Raw genomic sequence first — 17074 nt, 5'->3', positions numbered from 1 at the left:
ATGCTTAGAACAGCTTGTGCTCAAGAGTCATATCGTTCTCAGGCTCAAGACCAACACATGCGCGGAAGATGTTGACCAGAGCATTTCTCTGCTTGCTCAAAGCGTTCACAACAGGGGTACCGGGAGGAGTCAGAGGAGCCTTAAGCATATAACTCAAGACACTCAACACAGAGTGGAAGCCCTTGAAGTCGGAATCCTGAGCACCGTTCTCCCTCCACTGAACTCTAGTCATGAGCTCAGCAATCAAGACCAAGTCAATGATCAGTGGCGAGGCCAAGAGAGAATCTTCGCAGATGTTGAACATGTTGATGGTTTGGTGACCTCCCATGAAGATCTCAGCATAGTACTCGTCCAAAGCTCTCTTGTTGTCCCCAACGGCGGGCATGTACTTGATTACAACAGTGTGGTCGGGGTGCTCATCCTTCTCGTACAGGATGTGGTTGGCAGCAACCATGTCATCGACAACGTTTGACTTGGAAATCTCCTTGGATCTGAATTGAGAAGGTGCAGAAAGGTTTCTACCATCGTTGTTGCCGAGATGGTTGTAGGAGGCAAGGGACTTGACTTTGATTCCTGCATTGATGAGGAAGTCAACCAGGGCTGACTTCATCTTGGTCTGTCCAGACTTGAAGTCGTCACCGCCAATGAAGGCAGAGTGCTGTTCGGCCAGAGCAATAACACCAGGAACGAAGGTATTTTGGGGAGAACCGTTGATGAAAGGAGCATTCTCAAGGATACAGGCAGTTGCGAAGATTGTGGATGGGGCAATCTCAGGGTGGCCTGAAGCGATAGACTTGAGGAGGTTGTCTGCTGTGTCGTTGACGCCAGGCAGGATATCGGCATAGCGCTCTGTATTGGCGGTCCACTGGACGATGATCTTGTCGAGGTTGTGCTTTGACTTGAACTCGCGAATGTCTGCTCTGATCTTCTCAAGATGCTCGTTGCAGGCCTTGGAACCCTCGAGGATGTTGTCTGCTCTTGATTCTTGATTTGCAGCGATGAAGTCGGGGTAGTAAATGCTGGGCAAGGGAACCATCTGGGCCATCTCCTTGCGAACCATTTGCTTGAGAGTAGGTTCAAGGACTCCAGCTCTGTCCATGGACTCTGCAATGTTCATACTGCTGATGTCCCAACCACCAATGACAAGGTCGTTAGGGTTGACCATGGGCAGAAGCTCGTTGAAGGGGACATAGATCTCCTTGCCAGTGTCCGAGTCGGTGCCGAGCTTGACTGTTGATGACATGACCATAGAGCCATAGTAGTTTGCTGATTGCTTGCCCTCGCGGGTGTCCCATGTAAGGCCCTGACGGTTGGCAATAATGCCAGCAGTGACTGTGGATCCGTTGTTGCCTAGATGTGATGAGCTGATGTCCTGTCTAAGAACGATATTCTGGTATACATACCACCCCAGCCAACAAGCATCATGCCGACTCTGCCAACCTTGCGTTCCACCTTGAAGTCATAGACGGTCTCCTTGGGTGTAGCGACATAGCCACCGTTGGATGACTTGGTCACCTTTGTCTGGCGGTAGACATACTTGCTAAGGATCGCATCATCGGAGTATGTAACGTTGGGAGATTGGACGGTGAAGAGAGGAGCCTGGGCATTGCCAGAGGCAGTGCGCTCGGTCTCGTTGAGGTAAGGAGCCATGATGATAGTAGCAGATGGGAACAACGAAGAGGTGTGAATAGAGTGAAGACACAGATATACGAGATCAATCTAGTTTATTGGTTTTGGAAGATGATTCTATTGTATAAAAAGAAAGAACGAAGCCCACGAAAGTCGAGTTTAAATACCTTGACTGCGGAACAATGTAGTGACGGCGGCGGAGAGGGAAGCTGCAGCCCAACATGTTCGCATTATTGTTTGACCCCAGCTGGACCAAGATGGAGGAAGTCACGGATCATTTTGGATAGTCCGGGGTTGTTCAACTGGAGAGCCAGGGGAAGCGCGGAGGTGACGGAAGCATGGTTTCGCCGTGCTCTCGGAACAGCTGCAGGGAGACCTCGGGCGGTGAGAGCAGGAAGCTTGTCTGTGGCGCACGAGCGTACTCGTAACGACATGTGGCCGTTCGTCGCAGATTGTTGTACGAGGCTCGGCGATGAGATCTCGAGAGTCTATCGATGCGCTCACCAGAAGGAGAAGGCGCAAGTCGTTAGATATTCATATAAGGACTGAGGTCAGTAAACAGCTGCGCTGTTGTCGTGCCTGAGGCTCACAGCAATTTGTCAAATCTCGGCCGAGTGAACAACGCTTCCAAGTTCCCCTGTGCGATCGGATACAGAGAAATATTCGGATCGGCTGGTGAGCGGCGCAGTGTGGAAGAACAAGGAGAGGTGAGACGAATCAACAAAGTCAAATCCCAGATATGATGGCATGGTTCAACTCCTGGATTCACGGCTACAGAAATCGAATGCAATTCCCAAGCTATTGGCTTGTTGAGTGAACTCCGTAGCAACAATGCGAGCACGTTGTCTGGTATGGTTAAATGAAGCTGGCACACGGTCAAACAAGTCGTTGTTGGCAATTACGCCTGTGGCTGCACGGAAAGAAGGTCTGTCGAACAGTCGAAGAAGGCAAAGTTTGGCAGGGAGCGAGCGGCTGGTGTGGATCTGTCGATCTCCTGCTGTCAGTCGTCGCAGGGGTCTGCTAGATAGTGGTAGAGGGCTGCATCTGATACAATCCAGTCGTTAGTTGACAGAGGATTCGCAAATTCGCAATTGCTACCGCTCACGCTGGGCTATCTTGCTGCACAGCGTGAGTCGGCAATTTGGACAAGACTTTCCAGAGGAGAAACATGTGATTGTCTCGCTCGACTCGCGGCCAATCAGAGATGAATTCACGCGGGACCCTTTGGTGCTTTGACCAAGGCGAGAGTGCTCATCTCCTTTAATTAGTCCACCGACCGCCGAAAGAGAGCGACTAGAGTCGAGCGAGCGGGTGCTGCAAATTGTCTTGCCGGGCACTTGTGGAGTTTGACGAGCGACACGATGATGATGGCCTTGGATTGAGGAAGGATCTGGATGGTCACTGGGCCTTGTGGAAAGACAGTCGCCATGCACTAACTCCTGGGCATTTGCTGGCTCTCTGTTTTCCTTTCTCTTCCTCCTTGTCGCGATCTCCGTCTTTTCGTCTTCATCACTATCTTTTACTATTACTACAGCTCTTGATAAGTTATACGAGCATCCATTCATTTAGTGTTTTTTCCCACTCGCCGCACCGAGGCATTTAATTACAACTGCGTGCCTTCGAGACCTCTGCAGCAGACGCCAGGGGCTACATTGTTTTCTTGAGCTGTTGATGCTACCGCCAAACTGTCAACGGCCCGGATCAGGAACTTGCATACAAACAAAGTCTCTCCTTTGAGAGCATCAACAGTACCGGCAGCAACAGGATTGGCCCGGAGCAGGTCGTCTCTTATCGTATTCTTATCCACAAAACCGTCGGCTCTGTTTATTCTTCTCTAGCCCGGACAACGACACCGTGACCTGGAACCACCTCCTGGAACTCGTCTCGACTGTCAACATTGTCAGCAACCATGGAGACTGAGCGACCATTGAGCATCCTACCATCGATCAAATGCTCCGACTGTGGTGCAGAGATCCAGATCTCTGCTATGGGAGAGCACGTGTGCACACCCTCGCAGAAGGAGGATCAAGCATCGCAAAAGCCCGAGTCACCAATCGCATCACCAACCACATCTCCTTCGACAGAGAAGCAGCCGACGCCATTCCCGTCCACCAAGCAGACCTCCAACAGGGCACCCTCAAGACCGAACAGGACTCCGCTTCCTCGCATTGATCCCTCTGTTGCAAGTGAGTAGCACAAGGCATATGAGGATGGGCACAAGATGCTGACAGGGCATAGACAAGCCTTACCTTGCGAGACCACTGCTTTCACCAGATGCATCTCAAAACTCTGGACGTCGTACTCCAATGATACCAGGCAGACCTGGCCGCTCACCAGTGATGCGAAGCGCTACCAGCCCCATCCCGAGACTACCACGAGAACCATCACAAGAGCTAAGCGGGAACATGGATTGCGCGTTCCCTCCATTTCCTACGGCGCGGTCCAAGTCAGCTGCAAGAGCCAAGAGCCCGGTACCTGAAGGATACTACGCTCCACGAAGCCCCATGGCAACAGGAGGTGCAAATGTCGCGCGTAAGCTGGACACAATTGCGCCAGGGCCTTTTAACGCACCCGCACGCAGTACATCTCGCTCGGCTTCTGCGAGTGCAACTGCTCAGGCACCACCGGCCATTACTATAAATCAACCCCCAGCCGAGGGAGCAGCCTCTCCTGTGTACAGATCTGCATCGCCTGTTAGCTATGAGAGACCCGCCTCTCCTCCAGCAAGATCTGCCTCTCCACCTCAAGCCCCTGCTTCGCCTAGTCTGTCCTCGGTTTCGACATCTCCTACTGGCACAAACCGTGAGGGTCGTCCAATCCCGCAGCGTCCTGTCAGACCAGAGCCGCTGGATGGCTTCCTTGCCATGCTCAAGAGCGAGTCCGAGGCTTCCGGTCAGCAGTTGTCAAACATGACTATCCGCTCAAACACCTTCCCACTTCCACCATCCGTACCAAAGTCTCCCGAACCCAAGCCAGTCGTCAGAAGCCCCTCGGCGCCTCCCACTAGACAACGACGACCTACAATTTCCGCTCCTTCACAAAGCGCTCCTAGTGATTCTCTTCCCACTATTTCAACCACCCCTCCACCAGCACTTCCGCCAATGCCCACCATTGAGACTGCTATGGCTCCAGCACTTCCCCCGCTTCCTTCCACAGCCGATGTGCAGAAGCATGCTCACCCTGTCGTACACGCTCCTTCGGATTCGGCTTCTTCAGCTTCATCCACAAGGAGCTTCAAGTCGGATGTTAGCCCTCCTGTTTCGGCCTCATCAAGCGTCTCGATGCTCTCGTCGACTCTAGGTGACCTCTCCGATCCTTCTCTTGTTGTACCCAGCCTGCAACTCAAGACCAAGCAAGAGAACCGTCTGAGCCCCGAAGACGCCTTCAAGCCTACTTTTATTGCTGCTGAGCAACAGCAATCACCAGTCTCGTTCGAAGAGAGACTCGACAGTCCGACTGAGAAGATGGACCGCTTCCCATTCAATGCTCTCCGTGCATCTCATGAGAGCGAGGTGCCCGAGTCACCTGTGGTCCCTGGCTTCCTTCCTAGACGTCCTCAAAGTCCCATGTCGGCCACATCTACACCCATGTCATCTCCTCCTACCGAGCACGGCTTCTCTTCCAGACCTACCTCTTCAAAACGCCCCGGTACTTCGTCCAAGCATATCTGCAGAGGTTGCAATGAACCTATTCAAGGCAAGTCTGTCAAGGCTGCGGATGGTCGTCTAACCGGTCGTTACCACAAGCATTGTTTCGTGTGCAAGACTTGCAAGTCTGCCTTCGCGACTGCTGATTTCTACGTCATTGACAACAACCCATACTGTGAGCACCATTACCATGAGCTCAACAATTCTTTGTGTGCCCATTGCGATCGTGGTATCGAAGGACCATATCTCGAGACCCAGCAAGCACAAAAATTCCATCCTAGCTGTTTCACTTGTATCGACTGCCACAAACCCCTAAGCGATGATTACTTCGAGATCGCTGGTAAGGTCTACTGCGAGCAGCATGCCTTTGCGTCCGTCCAGCGTCAAGAGGGGCTCGGACCCAAAAGAAACATGGAGAGAAGAACCACTCGTTTCATGGTCATGTAAACGTGATGGAAGCTCTTCTCTTTCCAACAAACTTCCGGCCTCCACCAAGCGGCGGACGAATCAATGCGACCATGCTGCCATGCACATCTCTTTCTCATTCCTGCGACTATGGACCACGGATCAAGTAAGGCTCTTCGATCTGGATCGGCCACTTGTCCGCTACCTTCAATTCTCTCGATCGCTTTGAAAACATTTGTTTATTCTGGAGATACCCACAACTTCTATTGTATATACCCTTCTACATAGCATACCAGCTGCAGCTGTAGAACAGCTTTTACGGCACAAAATTTATTCATCCTTACTTACTCATGCAGATCCGCGATTCTTGCTCCTGGCCTGCTCTTTCCACCGAAATCAAGTCATGAAGGTCGAATGTCCAGGTCTCGATTTTCATTCAATTGACTTTAAGCCGGGCCCGCAGCTTAGCATTGCCCTACCAGCTTAATAGTTTACCCGCGTACATGGGAGACGGCATGATCCGACATAGTGGTAGTCTTGACTCTTGACCCCGGATGGATAACTGATCGTTTTGATAGCGATACTCACAGGGCCAGTCATGCGTTTCAAAAGGGTCTTTCTATCACGACTAGGCAAGCAAAAAGGACCACGACCATGATGCGGACAGCAAATCTCATGGGTCCGTGGAAAAGGTTCGAGATTGCCGGACAAAAGATTGCACTGCAATTTGCCGGGCCGCGCTTGCAAGAGTCATGTTTTTAACGCAAGCGAGGATCTCTCTTTGCTTGCTTCGGCGAAGAGGGAAAGCACGGTTGGTGGCTGATTGTCTCTAGTGGTTAAGTATTTCACCGGTGTCTGCGCAACCGTTTTTTCTGCAGAGGGAAGGTCCCTTCACGTGGAACTGGTGGAGCGAAAGCGCAGAGTCAGGAAAAACGGATGAGTGACGAAGTCAAGAATCAAGTCAAGCGAGTGTTGTTGTGAGAGGGGCGGCATCGCTGTTTTAGGCGCACATAAGGCGTCAAGTAGAGTGGTGATGTGGTGATGTTACTGGTGTAGAAAGGTAAAGGCCTCAAAAGCAGCAACGAAGATCGGTGCAGCGCTTGCGATTGATGGTGCGTGTGCGAAATATCTATGTTTAGGCAAGGCTTCAGAGACAATGGTACTCAACCTCGGTCGAGCGTCTGCCAACCTCAGGGCTTGACGATCGAGCAAAAGCAACAAGACAATGGTTGGGTTTACACAACCAGAAAGCCGGATACATCTGTGAGCGTTTCATACTGTGCGATGGCTTCTTCTTTGTCGAGGGCCATCTTCTAGAAGATTGGGCTCTTCGGCAGAGGCAGGTCGTTGGTCGAGTTAGGGCCTCAGCCTTAAGTTAGGAAGGTGTTAGCGTGTGGAGGTCGAAAGCCTGTGCGCTTCTATTAAATTGCACCCTGCTTAGGGTGGTCTGAGTGCCTGATCAAATCTGCCAGCTTTCAGAGATGGCTGGGAAATCAGAGACATGCGAGGAAAGGCGAGAGGCGTCGTCGACAGAGACGTGGCAGTGTGGTATGGATTTGTACTGGGAAATAGAGCAGCAAGACATATGGAAGACCGAGTGTAGCAGACAGAGTCCCCATTGATTGTCTTCGAGATTGCTGCGAGATCAGCGTTTGAGTGCGCGAGTCATCTTGAGTCTCTGGTGTTGGTTTCGGGCTAAACGTCTTCCGCGGCCCAAGTCGGCCGGCAGCCAGCCCCTTTTGATTTCATCGCATGGTTGCTGGCGGCGCTGCTGGAGTTGATTGACTCGTTTGGCCTTGCCAGCTCTGCAAACAACAGTCTCTCGTCGTCTCGTCTCGTCTCTAGGCTTGCTTGTCGCACAGCAGACTGCTCCTTGCCTCTCTGTTTCTTATTTCTCGACTCAGCTGCCTGCACGCCCAACCACCGAAAAATTGCTTGCACACCAAAGACGTTTCTACGTTTCTGCGTTTCCTGCACTTTTCAATCGACGTCGGGCCCTGCTGCACCACCGTTGGCCTTTTCCACTTTCGCCCTCAATTAGCCCGCCAACGAGCGACGGTCAATCTATCGAATCTGACATCTGACCCATCGTCCTTCAATTCCACATACACGTACAATTCCTTGCTCTCCGACCAGATCAAGAGCTGAAGGACTCTACCGCTTCGCGCAGCTTCACTCTCCTTGTCAGACTCGCCCCGCTGTCGCACCTCAAGGTCGGTACCCACTCACAGCTCATCTTCCCTTGCCTGCATCACCCTCTCTATTTTCGTCACCTTGATCTGTCGATTCGCTTGTCTGCGTCTGCGTCAAGCAATCGCTCTCAGATCCTGCACGTCAAGCCTTGGTTCGAATCCCAGCCACGAACTGCCAAACTTTCAACTCGACCGACGCACTTCTTCATTCGCTACACGCCAAGGTCTTCGTTCGTCTGCTTCGGCGCTCACGTCTCTGTCGACTTTCTTCGCGTCTTCTTTCCTCACCACAATTCACTGCATCGAGAACTTCGCACGCCTCATGTACCACTGACGACCTCGTTGGTGCGACGCATGCTGACAAGCCTCACAGTATCTCTTGTAATCGCCTCTACGCGTTTCTCTCATTACATCCCAGCAGTCGCCACCTTTTGAATACCGTTACCGACCAAACAACACAACCACCGCAAAAATGGGTTGTGGTATGAGCACCGAAGACAAGGAGGGCAAGCAGAGGAACGAGGAGATCGAGAACCAATTGAAGAAGGATCGCATGATGCAGAGAAACGAGATCAAGATGCTCTTGCTCGGTTCGTTGTCGCCTATCTCGGTCAGCACCCAGAGCTATCACTGACACAAGATACGCAGGTGCCGGTGAATCCGGAAAGTCAACCATCCTTAAGCAGATGAAGCTGATCCACGAGGGTGGCTACTCTCGCGACGAGAGAGAGTCCTTCAAGGAAATCATCTTCAGCAACACCGTGCAATCCATGCGCGTCATCCTCGAAGCAATGGAGTCGCTGGAACTTCCCCTCGATGACCAGAGAGCCGAGTACCACGTCCAGACAATTTTCATGCAACCCGCACAGATCGAAGGCGACAACCTTCCCCCAGAGGTTGGCAACGCCATCTCCGTCCTGTGGAAGGACCCTGGTGTCCAGGCCTGCTTCCAGCGCTCAAGAGAGTACCAGCTCAACGACTCTGCCAAATAGTATGTTGCCGTGCCTGTCTGCGCATCGCATCACAACTTACTGACCTTCGTGATAGCTACTTTGACTCGATAGACCGCATCGCTCAGCCTGACTACATCCCCAACGACCAAGATGTCCTCCGTTCCCGTGTCAAGACAACCGGTATTACCGAGACCACCTTCATCATTGGCGACCTTACCTACCGCATGTTCGACGTCGGTGGTCAACGTTCCGAGCGTAAGAAGTGGATTCACTGCTTCGAGAACGTCACCACCATTCTCTTCCTTGTCGCTATTTCGGAATACGACCAGCTGCTCTTCGAGGATGAGACCGTCAACCGTATGCAAGAAGCCTTGACCCTGTTCGACAGCATTTGCAACTCAAGGTGGTTCGTCAAGACATCCATCATTCTTTTCCTCAACAAGATCGATAGATTCAAGGAGAAGTTGCCCGTCAGCCCCATGAAGAACTACTTCCCTGACTATGAGGGCGGTGCCGACTACGCTGCTGCTTGCGACTACATTCTCAACCGTTTCGTCAGCTTGAACCAGCACGAGACCAAGCAGATTTACACACATTTCACCTGCGCCACCGATACCATGCAGATCAGATTTGTTATGGCTGCCGTCAACGGTAAGTTCTCGATGTTGCGGATCTCTACGAAGCACTTTGCTGACAACGCTTCCAGATATCATCATCCAAGAAAACCTCAGATTGGCCGGCCTCATCTAAGCGTGACGAGACGCGGACGAACAGAAAAGGTGCATTTGTTTTCTTCGTATATTCCCCTCTCTGGCCAGAGTTCAAGAATCAACAGTCTTAACTCATGTTTCCGGATCTGTCTATCGGTATCCTGGTCAATCGCATTTCGCATCTGGAAAATCCAAAACAGTCACCTGTCTTCATTTGCCTGGGCATGCGTTGTTTTTGACCGCTGCCGACATATAACCACAGCACTCTGACACAACAAAATCGTCGATTCTTCAAAAGCCTCTGGATCGATCTACTCTCGAGGACGAATGATGGGTCTGTTTTATCTAATAGCTGGAAGAAGAACAGTGGGGTCAGTCTGCTTCTATTATCTTCCTGCTTTTCGTTGATGTTTCCCGCCATCCTCTTCTGGGAAACAAGTCATTTTCTTTCTCTTTGAATCTTCTGGGCAAAGCGGCGTCCTAGATACAAACGCGTGGGACGTTCAAGGAAAGGGTTGGGAGGTCATATTTCTCGTTTTTCTGTTCTCACTCCTCACTCCCCATGCCTTTTCCTTCTCTTCTTATTGAAGTTGTCACTTCTTTTTTTTCTTTCGACTCATTGCATGATTCCCTTGTGTTCGCCCTCCTGTCTACTCATAGTATATATAATCTTGAACCTCTTTCCTTCAAAAGAATGAACAATGAGTCTCATGTTGTGTCTCTTGCGCGTGATTTACGAAATTCATCTGTTCACCTGCTGGCATTGTCAGAAGCATCGATTCGAACACATGAAAGCGCTCGGAGATAATCCGCTCGATTCATGTACATGCTGGTGTAAGCACAGCCTATCTTGCTTGCCACATTTGATCAAAAAGGAAAACGGTTGCGAATCGTTGGAACAGCGTGCACTAGCATCTATCTCTTCTCGCATAACAGCTTTATGCACGTATCTGGAGCAGCGCACATCCGTAAGAGTTGTTACATTCACGTGCAGACGCGGCAGCAGCAGCAGCAGCAGCAGCAGCGGATATAACTAGACGCGAATTTACCGGGATTGTATGCCGCTTGCTCGTGGAGAAGATCGGGGAGGTGGGCGTGAAAGGAAGCAAGTATCCACAGGTTAACAACGTCCTGGGTGCTCTGAAGTGACGTAGGAGACTTTTGTGTGCCCGCGTTTTCTTTGGGGTCCCCAGCACCAGCGTTTGTGTCTCCAGATCGATCATCAGGGCGGTTTTGATACTTGGTAGGTATCTTTTTGTGCTGATGGTTGAGATTGTGAGGGTGATTGGTATTTTACAGGGAAGAGGACCAAGGTATATCCTTGCAAGAAGACGAGTGCGTGCAGTCCAGTACACGTATGGAGGGGCAACTTCATGTCCACTTCACGATCACAGACAAAGGCAGTGGACAATTTCCAGGATCTCGATCACCACAGCTCCAACACAACGGGATTTTCTGCATGCAGGCGATTAGGCTCTGATTTCCTCGGAAGCAAAGACCTTTCTGACCACGTTTTTCGTTGCCCTTTTGTTGCCATCACGATTTGAGTTGTGTTGCCGTCAAGCGAGAAGACAGCTCAACGTAAATTCTGCCTTTGCGGCTCTGGACGCCCTTTGCCTTTGGCAGCTGGCTCCTCGCCCTTTCATGCGGTTTTGTTGCCACCGACGTAGAGACAATGGGCTTTCTAGACCGCTCACAACCGCTGAGGGGTTGGTATGCTGTTCGTCGCAGCCAATCAATTGCTCTATCGTTTGCATTGCATAGACTGGCCCGTTACCATAGGCTTTTTTAAGCCGCATCTCTACTTTTGTGTTTAGCTGAAGGGCCTCAACCGCGTAGACCAGTTCTCAACCCGCCTCTTGGTCCACACCCCATGGGCGAGATACGATAGGTGTGTCTAGTCTCGATTCGGAGGGGGCGTCCTATTGTTCGCCCTCGCTACCGGTCGGGAGATCGAGGATTGTATAAGAATAGTGATCTTCCCTCCGCGCTTCCTGGTTTGTTGACGTTGTGCTCTCCCAAAGGTCCAGTTTTTTCTCACTCTGACATCGCGGTCCACATTTATCCCTCGAGGATTTATCAAAAACAGTCGTTCATCCTATTCCACTCTCGCTTTCTTTCCGAGATGTCTATGTCTTCCGCTTCTCTCAAAGTCCCTCAAGCAACCATGCCTGGCAGCACTGTTAGCACCGCTCCCCTCAACACCAAGCGCAAGATTGTCTGTTTCTCGGGTAGGTTGTTTTCTATATTCTCGAGAGAGGGCATTGCTGACTTACTTGCCCTTCAGACTTCGATGGCACCATCTTCATGCAAGACACAGGTCACATCCTGTTCAACGCCTTCGGTTGTGGTACTGAGCAGCGCGAACTCCTCGATGCACAAATCAAGTCCGGAGAGCGTTCCTTCCGCGATGTCTCTGAAGAGATGTGGGGATCATTGAACGTTCCCTTCGCCGACGGTTTCGAGGCCATGAAAGAAGGTCTGGACATCGACCCCGAGTTCAAGAACTTCCACCAGTTCTGCTTGAACAACAAGATTCCTTTCAACGTCATCTCTGCTGGCTTGAAGCCTGTCCTTCGCAGTGTTCTCGATCACTTCTTGGGAGAGGAGGCAGCTTCCAACATTGACATCGTCGCCAACGAGGCTGATATCTCCGAGGATGGTAGCTCATGGAAGGTCAAGTGGCGCCACGACAACGAGCTCGGTCACGACAAGGAGCTCTCCATCAACGAATACAAGGAGGCCGCACAACTTGAATCCGACGACGGCACCATCCCCATGATCATCTTCATCGGTGACGGTGTCTCCGACTTGCCCGCCGCTCGCCACTCCGACGTCCTCTTCGCTCGCCGCGGTCTCCGTCTCGAGGAGTACTGCATCGAAAACAAGATTGCTTACATTCCCTTCGACACCTTCGCCGACATCCAGAAGGAGGTTATCAAGATTGCCAAGATCGATGAGGAGAAGACAAAGGGACAAGGCTTGCCCAGCAACTTCAACCCTCGCGCAAACATGTGGCGTCGTGTCAGCTCCAAGAAGGCTATTCCCACTTTTGCTGCCATGACACCGCGCGACGAGCGTATGTTCATCTGGCCCGAGACTTTCTCCGAGGTCAAGGCCGCTCAAGTCAAGGCTTAGATGTAATGGTGTCTTGTTGAGCTACTTACGATTTCTTTTGCTGCATGGATGAGAGGTGTTTGTGCATCTTTTCGGGACTAATATTCTTTGTTCGGGCTGCCTTGCGGTACTCTGGCAGAAATGGCGTTTTTTCTTTCTTTATATCACGCACGATGATCTTTAGAATACCTTCACTGTCTACAAGACAAACGTACACATATATGAATGAGCACCAGCTTTGACACATCGCATCTGTGTCTGCTAGTTACGCGAATTAGGAAACTGTCAAAGGATGCTTGTGCAGCTGTTGTTCATAATTGTGCAACCAGCTGACGTATGCCTCTGCAGAGTAAAGGCAGCCGAGGCGGCAGCGGAGTAGCGCGGAAGCAGACAGACTTTCAGGGCCAGGCCACGACAGCAACGAGGGGCAGTTAGTACTCCATAGTTCGTGTGGCTGTGGGCATCCGATGTGGTTATCAATAGCAACAGAGGTTAGCAGGCAGTGCACAAGAGATTGTAGGAGGTCAGGAAGGATTGAGTGGAGCTCTCGAGGTCGAATGTCACTCTGTTCCCCTTTGGATGCTAAGCAGGAAAGCTCGAAACATGTCGATGATGTCTGTTTAATCTCGCAAGTCGCGACCCACGGCCGCCATTCCCCCCCCAGCAGCTCAGCAGCCAACGCTCGTATTTATAGAGGGAAGCTTAACGGCCATTTCATCATCTCCACTCTAGACCAGAGGACGTTGTTGCTGCCTTGTGCAACTTCTCCTTTGCTTGCCCAATACTACACTATTGCTGCGTACAGGCGCTGCGCTGGCCGCAACATAGTCCACACATTAATCCGTCGCAATGCCTCGACCACGATTGACACCGCACCTGTCGCTAAATCGCTTCAAGAGCACCACCTCGATCAAGTCAACTGACAGCCAGAGCAACAGTCGAGCCGTGAGCCCCAAGAGAAAGGGAGAGGAGCAGGGAGACCACAAGGGCTTCAACCTGGTCTTGAGAGTACAGGTGCTCGAGGTATATCTGGCCTATCTTTTTTTAGTCCTGATAGACCAAGCTGACTCGCCGTGCTCAGGGCCGAAACCTCGCTCCCAAAGACAAGAATGGTACCAGCGATCCCGTAAGCAGCTTCTCATTCCCGTCTGTCCACGACTTGCCACTCACTGGCTCTACAGTACCTAGTCATTACTCTAGGAGACGCACGCGAGGCTACCTCTGTAATCGACAAGACATTGAACCCAAAATGGAACCAAACCTTCGACCTCCCTATTTCAGGCATCTCGAGTCTGCTGCTAGAGGGTGTGTGCTGGGACAAAGATCGCTTTAGCAAAGACTACATGGGCGAGTTCGATGTCGCTCTCGAGGATATCTTTACCAACGGACAGACTATCCAGGAGGCAAGCACAGTCCTACTCGACATCGACTCGGCTCTAGCTAACATCATACACAGCCCAAGTGGTACAAACTCGAATCTAGAAAATCGGGTCGCAAGAAGAGCCATGCCTCTGGCGAAGTCCTCCTAAAGTTTTCCGTATTCGACCCTATTAATCCGAACGCCACCGCTCAACAGACCCTCCAAAAGTTCTACGGTGTTATTGCCCTCGAAGATCCCGCCGAGGGAGACGAAGACCTGGACGAACTTGCTCGTGCAGAAGAAACCCCCGATGAAGATGAAGACGACGAGGATGTTGATGGCGCCAGTCCCGAGCAAGCAGAAAAGAGGAAGAAGAGACACAGACTCGCCCGTCTGAAGCGAAAGACCAAGCTGAAGGCTTACGAGTTCAATGGTATGAGTGCTGTTGCTGGTGTTCTCTTTGTCGAGATTCAAAAGGTGACGGACCTGCCTCCCGAACGCAACATGACACGTACTTCCTTTGACATGGATCCTTTCGTTGTCAGCTCCCTGGGCAAGAAGACATACAGAACTCGCGTCATCAGGCATAATCTCAACCCTGTCTTCGAGGAGAAGCTCGTCTTCCAGGTCTTGCGACACGAAGTCAACTACTCGCTCAATCTTACTGTCATCGACAGAGACAAGCTATCCGGAAACGATTTCGTTGGCGCTGCCACTTTCTCCCTTGAAAGGGCTAGAGCTGTTCAACCAGAGGCTGATCCGGAGACTGGTCTTTACCGCTGTCCAGATACACCTGACGCAGGGGTCACACCTAACAATGAATATAGACGCTCACGGTTCCGTTTGGCTTCCTCGCGCTCACAATCAAGCCAGACGCTTAGTAGATCGTCTCGCAATGCTTCAGCCAAGGACCTCAGCAGGCTCTCCAGGACGTCTTCGAATACTAGCATGAACAGACCTGCGTTACGGAAGGAGGACTCGGGCGACTCTTTGAACGCTGTCGACACACGCGAAGATCTACCGTCGCCAATGACCAGCAACCCATATATGACCGACACTTCTAACATTCCTCAGGTGAACGTGGACCACGATGGTATCGAGGATCCAGACCTCAAATACTACGCCATTCCATTGCAGCTGAAGAACAAGGATAGATGGGAAGACAAGCACAACCCAATCGTTCACATCAAAGTCAAATATCTACCATACCAAGCGCTCCGCCAACAGTTCTGGCGTGCTATGTTGAAGCACTATGATGCAGATGACACCGGAACTCTTGACAAGGTCGAGATCACCACCATGCTTGATACCCTTGGCTCTACTCTGCACGAGGATACTATCAACTCCTGGTTCAAACGTTTTGCTTCTGAGAATGGCGGAGAGGAGGTCTTGACTATGGATCAGGCAGTGATGTGTCTGGAGGATCAGCTTACGAAATTCCAGAAGAAGGCAACTCTCGCCGACACTATACAGGGGAAGCTTCATATCTCGGAAACTAAAACCTCAAAGTTGACTGCAGCAGACGGGTCTAAATCATCCGAAAGCCTTGTACATTCTGAAGACAGCTCAAGTCAAGGAACGCCTCTGAACAACCAATCTCAAACCTCAGTGGTCCCAGCACTTGAGGTGCAGGACCTTTCGGCCGACGGAGAGGAGGGTGGTGCGTTGCCGGACGATGATCTCGCGGATGAAGAGAAGGGTGAGGAGCATGTCGTGGAGATCAAAGAGTGTCCCATCTGTCACCAGCCTCGTCTCGACAAAAAGGGCTCAGAAGCCGACATCATCACGCATGTAGCCACATGTGCCTCGCAGGACTGGCGTGCTGTCAATAATATCGTCATGGGTGGCTTCGTGACCAGCAGCCAAGCACAGAGAAAGTGGTACAGCAAAGTCATCACCAAGATTGGTTATGGTGGCTACAAGATTGGAGCCAACAGTGCCAACATTCTCGTCCAAGACCGTATTACTGGACAAATCAATGAGGAGAGGATGAGCGTGTATGTCAGACTGGGTATCCGATTGCTTTACAAGGGGCTCAAGAGCAGGGAGATGGAGAAGAAGAGAATTCGCAAACTCCTTCGATCCCTGTCCTTTAAGCAGGGTCGTAAGTATGACGACCCCGCTTCAGCGTCGCAGATCTCTGGGTTCATCAACTTCCATCAGCTGGATATGTCAGAGGTTCTCCTGAAAACATCCGAGTTCAAGAGCTTCAACGAGTTCTTCTACCGCAAGTTGAAGCCAGATGCTAGACCCTGCTCGGCTCCTGACAGGCCGGAGATCGTTGTTTCACCAGCAGACTGCCGGACAGTCGTCTTCAACCAAATCACTGAAGCTCAGCGCGTATGGGTCAAGGGACGAGAGTTCTCAGTAGAGCGACTCTTGGGTAATGCATACCCTGAAGATGCCAAAAGATATGTCGGTGGCGCCATGGGTATCTTCCGTCTGGCACCGCAAGACTATCATCGTTTCCACATTCCGGTGGACGGTACAATGCTTGAGCCCAAGCTCATTGAGGGCGAGTACTACACTGTCAACCCCATGGCTATCCGGAGTGCGCTTGACGTGTATGGTGAAAATGTCAGAGTGGTTGTGCCAATTGATAGTCCGAAGCACGGACGCGTGATGGTCATCTGTGTTGGAGCCATGATGGTCGGCAGCACAGTCATCACGCGAAAGGCAGGAGAGAAGGTGAGCCGCGCGGAAGAATTAGGATATTTCAAGTTTGGTGGCAGTACGTTGTTGCTGCTGTTCGAGCCTGGAAAGATGCTGTTCGATGACGATTTGGTCGACAACTCTAATGGAGCATTGGAAACACTGGTAAGTGATCACAGTGAAACAGTTGTCAAAGAGGTTGCTAATATCCTAAACAGGTTCGCGTCGGCATGTCAATTGGACACAGTCCCGACGAGGCACCTCATATGCCCGACATGCGCAAGGAGAACCCCAGCATGGCTGAGAAGCAAGAAGCCAAACGCAGGATCGAAGGCAGTTTTGCGCCCAGCACAAGGGCGATACCCGGCATGCCATCTGCAGCCAACATCCAGTAAGGGCAGTAGACCAG

General features: G+C 51.4%; 5 protein-coding genes across 5 annotated transcripts; 4 read left to right on the top strand and 1 right to left on the bottom strand.

Moving 5' to 3' along the window:
* Positions 1-4: 4 nt before the first annotated feature.
* Positions 5-1650, bottom strand: M437DRAFT_58772 (myo-inositol-1-phosphate synthase; the record flags this gene model as incomplete). The annotated part of the gene is made up of 2 exons (XM_041023454.1): positions 5-1350; positions 1404-1650. The coding sequence occupies 2 exons, from the start codon at positions 1648-1650 to the stop codon at positions 5-7; spliced, it is 1593 nt and encodes a 530-aa protein (XP_040875743.1).
* A 1888-nt stretch (positions 1651-3538) lies between these two features.
* Positions 3539-5723, top strand: M437DRAFT_58537 (uncharacterized protein; the record flags this gene model as incomplete). The annotated part of the gene is made up of 2 exons (XM_041023414.1): positions 3539-3815; positions 3868-5723. The coding sequence occupies 2 exons, from the start codon at positions 3539-3541 to the stop codon at positions 5721-5723; spliced, it is 2133 nt and encodes a 710-aa protein (XP_040875742.1).
* A 2622-nt stretch (positions 5724-8345) lies between these two features.
* M437DRAFT_88256 (G-protein alpha subunit) lies at positions 8346-9576 on the top strand (the record flags this gene model as incomplete). The annotated part of the gene is made up of 4 exons (XM_041028784.1): positions 8346-8463; positions 8522-8864; positions 8921-9477; positions 9533-9576. The coding sequence occupies 4 exons, from the start codon at positions 8346-8348 to the stop codon at positions 9574-9576; spliced, it is 1062 nt and encodes a 353-aa protein (XP_040875741.1).
* A 2127-nt stretch (positions 9577-11703) lies between these two features.
* Positions 11704-12674, top strand: M437DRAFT_58740 (2,3-diketo-5-methylthio-1-phosphopentane phosphatase; the record flags this gene model as incomplete). Its single annotated transcript, XM_041023446.1, has 2 exons — positions 11704-11767; positions 11824-12674. 2 exons carry the CDS (start codon positions 11704-11706, stop codon positions 12672-12674), a joined length of 915 nt encoding a protein of 304 aa, XP_040875740.1.
* An 828-nt stretch (positions 12675-13502) lies between these two features.
* M437DRAFT_58662 (uncharacterized protein) lies at positions 13503-17060 on the top strand (the record flags this gene model as incomplete). The annotated part of the gene is made up of 7 exons (XM_041023431.1): positions 13503-13676; positions 13735-13779; positions 13835-14065; positions 14110-14900; positions 14961-15539; positions 15585-16830; positions 16884-17060. The coding sequence occupies 7 exons, from the start codon at positions 13503-13505 to the stop codon at positions 17058-17060; spliced, it is 3243 nt and encodes a 1080-aa protein (XP_040875739.1).
* Between the last annotated feature and the right edge of the window lie 14 nt (positions 17061-17074).

The sequence above is a fragment of the Aureobasidium melanogenum genome, assembly GCF_000721775.1.
Source record: "Aureobasidium melanogenum CBS 110374 unplaced genomic scaffold scaffold_29, whole genome shotgun sequence".
Classification (NCBI taxonomy): Eukaryota; Fungi; Ascomycota; class Dothideomycetes; order Dothideales; family Saccotheciaceae; genus Aureobasidium; species Aureobasidium melanogenum.
The sequence above is the reverse complement of the archived record's forward strand: the minus strand, read 5'-3'. Positions and strand labels throughout refer to the sequence as shown.